Here is an 8564-nt window from a genome sequence, read left to right on the forward strand (position 1 = left end):
TTAAACTATAATATCTATAATAAGGAGTTATTAAGTATAGTTACAGCACTTAAGAAATAGAGGGCATTCTTATAAGGTATAGAGAAGCTATTTATAGTTAAGATGGATTATAAAAACCTAATGGGGTTTCTAATAATAAAAAAACTTAATTATAGATAAGTTAGATAGGCAGAGATGCTTATAAAATACTATTTTAAGATTTAGTATACTAAAGGCACTAAGAATATAAGGGCAGACGCACTAAATAAAAAGGCTAAACTATAAAATAATAAAAAACTATTAAAAGTAATACTACGCAGAAATAAGGACGGATTAATTAGGTATAATTACCCTAAGCTAGTAATAATTTAAGAGGATAGAGAATTAAAAAGAGTCTATAAGATACTAGAGAGCTTTTAGGTATAAAGAATTCTAAAAGTATAGCTAGAAGATCTGTAAATAAATATATACGAAAATTAAAAAGCGAAGTATATCCTAAAAAGTATAGTAGAGCATTTTATAGAAGATTTCTATAAGGGAATAACTTAAGGACATAATGGAGCAATAGGCTTAGCGTTAAGACTTTAGGAAGAATATATTATTAATAGAATTTAAGGTATAGCTAGGAAAGTAATAAAAGAGTATTTAAATTACTAAAGGAATAAAATAATAAGGCATAAGCTATATAGAGGGCTATAACCTATTAAAATACCAGAGAGACTATAGGAGGTTATATTATAGGACTTTATTATTAAGTTACTAAAGTTAAGAGGTTATATTACCGGATAGGAGTATAATACAATCCTAGTAATAGTAGATAAGTTAATTAAATAAAGCTACTTTATAGTATATATAGAAGAAATCTTAGTAAAGGATATTACTAAAATCTATATTAAAGAAGTATTTATAAAATATAGAGCACTAAATAAAATTATATTAGATAGAGATTTAAGATTTATAGCAGTATTTTAAAAGGTATTCTTAGCGGAATAAAGAGTTAGAATAGTAACTTCTACCGCATATTATTTATGGATAGATAAATAAATAGAAAGATTAAATTAGACGCTAGAATAGTATCTAAAATATTATATTAATTACACATAGAATAATTAGGTATTGTTATTACTAGTTATATAGTTTATATATAATATAACACTATAAGAAAGAATAAGTATATTACTATTTAAGGCAAATTACAGATATAAGCTAAGAATATCATTATTACTATAGTAAGTAAAGAAAATAAGTAGTATAGCTAAAGAAAGGATAAAGACGTTAATAAATCTTTATATAGACCTTATAAAATCAGCGAAAAAGGTATAAGAAAGAATAAAAAAGTACTATAACACTAAAAGATCTAAGGGACTAGATCTTAAGGAGGGGGACAAAGTATAGTTACTATATAAAAATTTTAAGAGTTAATAACTAAGCAAAAAGTTAGACTATATTAGGCTAGTACCTTTTAAAATTATATAAAGGATTTTATTAGTTATATTTAAGTTAAACCTACTAGCTAAAATAAAGATCTACCCTATATAGCATATTATAATACTAGAGCTAGTATATAGAAATATTAAGCTATTAANNTANNAAGCAGACACGTATAGAGGNTAAGNAGAAGANAAATAGTAAGTTTTAAANATTATTAGTTATAANNANATTAANNATAAAATATAGTATAAGGTTAAGTAGATAGGCTATAATAAAACTACCTAGAAACTACTATAGAATTTAAAAAATGCTATAGAAAAGGTATAGGAGTATTAGAAGAAAATAGGTTAGGTATAAGAGTACATATATTAGATCCCGCCGCGCTTACGATCAATATCGCAAGCACTCCGTGTCTTTTTGGCCGAATGGCGACGTTGGGGCGGGAAACGTTACAATTGTGCTTGCGAACTTACTGGGGCTAGGTGTCGTGGGTTCGATCCCCATCGGTCACTTCGCTCTAGTACAGTCTAACGCACATCCGTGCGATAAGGCGTCGGTGAAGATTCTGATCGCTTACGTTACTGGGGACTCCTAATATATGGTGCGACTCTTCGTGTGCGGACCCCCTGCGGCTTGGCGTTCGAGGACGAACGCGCAGAGGGGAGGGCAATTGTAAGAGTACATATATTAGATCCCGCCGCGCTTGCGATCAATATCGCAAGCACTCCGTGTCTTTTTGGCCGAATGGCGACGTTGGGGCGGGAAACGTTACATTAGGTAATATTAAAAAGGAGCTAAAGATAAAAGGATTAGTTAAAGGTAATAGATAAGCCGGATTATCTAAGGGATCTACTATTAGTATACTGGCTATTTCCGCCTCTTCTTAATTATAATCCTTTTTAGCCTTTTTAGCCTTAAGTTTAAACACACCTTACTCTACTAAATGTAGCTTTTTTAAGCGTACCTTTTTATAAACCTTTACTAGACGGCTTAGGCGAGCATAAGTATTTAGTTAAGCTTTTAGAGCCTAAGACGCCTTATTAAAATAACGCTAAACCTTAGTAAGGGCCTTAGCCAGCTTACTCTCTAGTCTTTTAGCCGCTACTAATACGCAAGACCCTAAGGTAAATTAGATAAGGAACTAAACGGTTATAAAGATTAATAAGACGTGTATATTTAGCGTTAAAGATAGATTAAATATTATAGGATAATTGTATATTTACTTGTGTATACTTAGTATATAAAAAAGGTTGGCGACCAAACGGAGCCGCAATTACAACGTATATTAACTTCTTCTCTATATAACGGGAATAGGATAGTATAACTTCACTAAATAAAAGAATAAATGTTACTAGCTAGTTATAATAATTAAATATAGAGGATCTAATAGGAGGCATTAGGAATAATAAAGGTTAGTAAATTAAAGATGGGAATGCTATACCTCTAATAGATAACTTAAAAATAGGAGATATCTTTAAAAACAAAAATAAAGAGGAGGGGGATGGTGTTACAGACCTTATATCGGCAGTAGTAGCACTATTAAGAAAAGATATAAACGGATTAGTAGTAAAAGTACAGAAGGTATTAAAACTAGGTAAACTATAGAATAAGGGGTAGCTAAGTTATATAGCTAGTTACGTTATAAGTTTAGAACGTAGGAATATAGGAATATAGGAATGTAACGTACTAATATACTAACGTACTAATATACTAACGTACATTTCTTAGGCGTAGTATTATATATTTAAAGNACTATAGTCCCTACCTAAATAGTTCTCTTCTTTATAGTAAATCTTAGAATATAATTAGAGTTAATATATTAGGCAACTACTTCACCAGTTATGTTTATATTATTAATTATTCTATACCTATATACCTAGCCTATTAACGAGTTTACCACAGTATTTCCTATAAGGCGTTGTTACAATTATAAGTAGCTTTAGGTGCGGTATATAACTTACTAAAAAGCTACTCTGCATATATAATCTTACTAAAAGGTAGCGCCACACTTTAAAACTTATATATACCTATCTCTCTAATTAAAAGCAATTAATTTTCCAACTTTTAAGACCTAATTCCAACTGCCTAGCGAGCTAGGGGTGGATTTATTTACCTTTTTACTCCCTCTCCTTAGGAGAAAATTCTTTAAAAAGGTGGTTCTAGCTTATAAGCGAAATAGGTAAGATAGGGATAGGAATACTAAAACCAAAATATAGACTTTTTCTAAGTTTTTCTTTTAATAAAGCAAAAGCCTAATAAAATTGGAGGTGTAGGTACTTTTCTATATCTCCTTTAGTTAGATTTTCTTTAGTAAGAGGAGGATTGCCTTTAGGGCTTTTTTGCTAGTAAAGCCTAATAAGTCCTTTTTTTAGTAGTTTTTTCTACTTCTAATAGGAAAAGAAAAAAACTATACTAGTTTTTTTAGCTAGTTTTTCTACTACCTTTTAGTCTAATCTCCCTAGAAATCTTCTAGTAGGATTAGTAAGGAGAAAAGGACGTAAAGGGATAGTAAAAACTAGTAAGGCTTTTTGCTTAGTTTTTTTACCTCTAGGAATAGGAGATAGGGGACCTAAAGGGGTTATTATCTACTGCAAAAACTAGGAAACCCTCTTATAAGATGCTAAAGTTAAGGCCTAATAGGCCTAAAAAACCTCCTATAGAAATAAGTAGTGATAAGTCTTTATTTACTCCTATCCCTACTTTTAACCTATCTAGGATCCCTCCTCCTTCTTCTGGCCTATTTAGGATAGGAGAGAAAAGAAGACATTTTTAGCCTTCTTCTAAAAACGAAAACCAAAACCAAAACCAAAAACTAAGAAAAAAGTTAATAAAACTTATATTTATTACAGCTAGTATACCTAGTATACCTTTTCCTCCCCTCTCTCTAGAACAACACCTATAAAAGGCTTTAAAAAGCCTAACCCCGGCCTCTAAAGGGCTAAAAGAAGAAGAAAAAAAAGAATAGGTTAAATAGCTAAAGGACTATACACAGAGTATTCTAGTAGGAGAAAATCCCTTTATAAAAGGAAAAGAAAAGGCAAAAGATGTTCTAAAAGGACTAGTTAAAGAAGTAGGAGCTCTCTATAAGGAGGTAGCCCCTACTAAAAAAACCTATATAGAGAGGCTAAAGAAGGACCTCCTTTCTTCGTCCTCCCTACCCTCCTTACTACTACTATCTCCTACCCCTTTTACTTCTACTAGAAGTAAGAAAAAGCAGCTATAAGAAAGAAAGCTAGTCTTAATTATAGACTAAAAGGACTAATCCTTAAATACCTTCTCTATACGAAATAAAGTTAATTAACTATTTGCATTAAAACTGTAAGTAGAAAAGCTAGTTCTAGCGTCTATAGTTAGAACTAAAGGAAAATAAAATATTCTCCTTATAACTATAGAAGAGTATAATATAGATTTCCTAGTTAAATATAAGGAAATCTAGCATAACTGCTTTACCTTTTAAAGAGAACAAAAACTAGAACTATAGGTTTAAATTATAGCCTATAGGGTGAACGCCTTTGTATGCGCCGTTAGGTAGAGCTTTATAAAATACTCTTTGTTCACCCCTATATAGCCATATTAACAGAAGTTGTCTACTTCTTCGCCATAGTAGTGTTAGAGAGGTCCAAAATAGCCTATATCTAGTAGCTAAAGCTTATGCGTTAAATAAGGCGGGAGAGCTACTAGGACAATCTTGCGCGATAGTACGTACTAGATAAACTACCAGGTAAAATGGTTTAAATAATTATCCATTAGAAGCATACAGTAGCCTTAAATACTACCCCTAGCGCCCTCTACAAGCTACCTCGTGTATCTATTATAGTGTTTAATATAGTATAGGCCCAACGAGTCGTCCGTCTAGCCATTAGTTAAGGTCACATAGGCATATCCGCGAAGGCGCTTATTATGCTTAGTAATTTAATACTAAGTCTCCTAGTATTGCTGCCCCTTCCAAATTAAGAACGGAGGTAGGTAAAAGCTATCGGCAGTAATTGTCTCTATAATAGAAACTAACTCTTAAGATCCCAGTTATTAAACGGTCCGATTCTTTAACCTCTCCCTACTATTCTTACCAGAGACGATTATTCAAGCTATTACTGCTTAGCCTAGCATAACCCCTTTCTCGTCAAAGTTGGCTATAAATTTTAAGTGCTTAATTAAATATTTGTTTCGTACGCTTTAAAAGAACTTAAACCAATTATAAATAATAAGTAGATTATTATTCCAGGCCCTCTGGCAATCTAATTAACGACTTATAATAGTATAGAGCCCGTGGCATTGTATAAATTTCACCCCCTAGTATTTACTTATTACCCTGCCTTCTGCCAAGAACGAGCTCACCATTATAGGAAGTATATTAACCTTTATTACAAGGCCCCAGGACTAACATTCGTGTATCCATTTAACAATTTAATCCTCCTAATAAGGATGCAGTAGCGTTTTATAAGCCAGGTGTCGAGGGAGACGCCCAGCAAGGCGATGCGCAACGGTAGAATGGGGTGATGCGCGAACGCTGGAGGCTTTGCGAATTGATGGCTCAACGCCCGATTCAACGTCTTGTATAGCTTTTTGTATGGAGACTTCAGCTTCACGAGAACTTAATTGGGGGAGGGACATATTGATTTGTACAAGGAATTTCGGGTGTCTCGCTTGGGGGTGAGACACGTTACGGCTGAATGGTTATGCTTGCGCAAAACCTACTTTGTATTCGAGCTATCGGAAGACCCTGAGGCTGAGTAAGGAGATTTATATAATAAAGCGTCAGCTCAAGATATGGCTGGAGAAACGGCCGAAGAAAATATCACCTCCGGTGGATACTAGGCCTTCGGTATACCGCAGTGGCGTTGAATAGTCTCCTTGACACTGCTCTTCGACCCTGCCCTCCACCGAACCTCCTCTCTATCATAAGTGGCTTTACCACCCACCATATTCCCTTAATTCGTCCATCTCATAACCCAATGCCTAATCTTCTTCCCCCACACAAACACACCAATCCCCAGGACTCCAAACACGGCCATTAGACCCGCATAAATCCCAAATAACCGCACATATCCCACCGCATCCACATAATCCACAGTATGGTAACTTACCCCGAAACTTACCAATCCGCGCATGAGACACATGATCACCAATACCGGCCCAGCGCGCTTGGGGTGCGAATCCAACAAATACGTAATGCCCACCGTATTCGTCGCAAAGAGAAGGAACAACCACACATTCTGCGGGAATATTATCGCCATCCAGTGATATCCGTACGGATTCTCCGCCGCCGCGCCATAGATCGCCGTCAACATCAACAGCAGCAGTAATGGGAACACGAGAGTGAGCAACCGGTACTCCGGCTCGTGCCGCCCGCCGTTCCGCTTCGCCATCTTCGTGACGATAAAGTCGGAGAGCCAGCCGAGCAAGGGCATCGCGATGAAAGCGACGGGTAGCTGGCCGACCTGCGCGATGGAGACGGATGTTTTGGCCCAGTTATAGGGAGGCGCGACCAGGATTGGCCCATATGTTATGCTGATTGAGATGTCGATAGCGAGGAAGAAACCGTTCATGAGCGCGAGCCAGAGAATGTGGGGGAGGACGAGGAGTTGGGTGATATGTTTGAGGGTGATGAAGGTCTTGGGCCAATCGTGGGGGGTTACGAACACGCGCATATCGGAGCGGAGGGTGCGTGGGGCGTAGTTCACGGTGTTGAGTTTGCGCTCGTCGAGCGTGGTAATGGGCTCGTGGATGTTATCTGCAGCGAGAGGCGCGTCCGAGTCGCCGGTAGGTGCGAATTCCTGCGGTGCAGTTCCCATGAACGCAGAGATGGGGCGGTCGTAGGCCGACTCGGGAACGAAGAAGATAGTGAGCACCAGCGCTAGGCCGGACGTCGCGGTGAAGAGCCAGTACCAGGCGCGCCAGCCGACGGCGTTGGTCATGTAGGAGGAGATGATGACAAGAGTGGAGTTAGCGATTGTTTGCGAGGAAGACCAGTATTGCAGAACCCGGGCGCGTTGGTGGAGGAAGAATATGTCCTGATAAAACCAATACTGTTAAATGTGCGTTACGGGGTAGGTGATGAGGGATTCGTCCGAATGGAGAAGCTGGATGTGGAGCTCACCTGAATTATCAACGGCACAAGCGCCTCACACTGCGCTCCACTCAGCGCAGCCAGGCATCGAGCAGCGAGGTGCCATTCGAAGTTCCTGTTCGTCGCACACATGATGCAAGAGAAGAAGAGCAGAAGATTCGATACCAGAAACACGGGACGCCGACCAACAGCCAGCACGAGGGGCATGGAGAAGAGATTCCCAACTCCGAGGAAGAGGTTTGGGTAAGTCAAGAGAGCGCTGATTTGAGCGGTGGATTTCCCGGCTTTCTGGTACACGGGGATGAAGTAGACAAGGAGGGCGCCGAGACCGACGACGACGGTGAGACCGCTTACGGAGTCTGTGTATTGGGTGAGTATTTATGGTTTATGGTGTGGTCTGGGTTGACGTACATAATGTTAGGATGAACATTATGAAGTTCTTGTGCCAAACGGGTAGATTTAAAGGGTCTGCAATGCGACAACACGAATTAGCATGTGATTTTCTGGGTCTTTGGTATATGGGTTGCTTACCTCTAGGATCCTGACCGGGACTGGGAATCAAGATGATAGCTCCTTCCTTCGCGAGCTTCGCTGTTCCATCAAATTGCTCGCCATCGATGCTCTTTGACTCCGCGCTGGAGTTCACCGTAGTTATGGTGTTGTAGTTCGTCTTAGGAATGTCGTCGTTCCGAGGACGGTGTGGAAGCAAAGCAGGATCGTAATGGGGATCCATCGTACAAGATGCCTAGAATGTCTTTGTAAAATGTCTTGCCAAATGCCGAGATCCTATTTTGCGTTATAACCGCGGAATCCCATGTTTATATGCATCTTTACCTCCACCCCCGCAGCCAAGTCTCGTCAAAGTCTCAAACCCTAGTAGAATAGAACCGGTTTCTCTGACGCGACACCTGAAAAAACGCTTAGCGCAGATCCGCAGATGGTTTCCGTCTCGGCGCATCTGGTTGAAAGCGCGGGTTGATCATGCTAATCAAAATGCGTACATTTGTACCCAAAAGTAAGTAAAAATACATCAAAATTGCTGTGCTTATTACTTCAAAAGGTATAAATTCTGCCGTTTGATCACTTA

General features: G+C 38.1%; 1 protein-coding gene across 1 annotated transcript; it reads right to left on the reverse strand.

Annotated features, from left to right (window-relative positions):
• Window positions 1-6113: 6113 nt before the first annotated feature.
• On the reverse strand, window positions 6114-8357 carry K441DRAFT_643702 (major facilitator superfamily transporter). Its single transcript, XM_067646732.1, has 4 exons — window positions 8009-8357; window positions 7889-7945; window positions 7508-7836; window positions 6114-7421 (listed from the first exon to the last, which is right to left on the reverse strand). The coding sequence occupies exons 1-4, from the start codon at window positions 8208-8210 to the stop codon at window positions 6339-6341; spliced, it is 1671 nt and encodes a 556-aa protein (XP_067499644.1). The 5' UTR covers window positions 8211-8357; the 3' UTR covers window positions 6114-6338.
• Window positions 8358-8564: the final 207 nt, after the last annotated feature.

This window comes from Cenococcum geophilum, assembly GCF_001692895.1.
Source record: "Cenococcum geophilum 1.58 unplaced genomic scaffold K441scaffold_49, whole genome shotgun sequence".
Taxonomy (NCBI): Eukaryota; Fungi; Ascomycota; class Dothideomycetes; order Gloniales; family Gloniaceae; genus Cenococcum; species Cenococcum geophilum.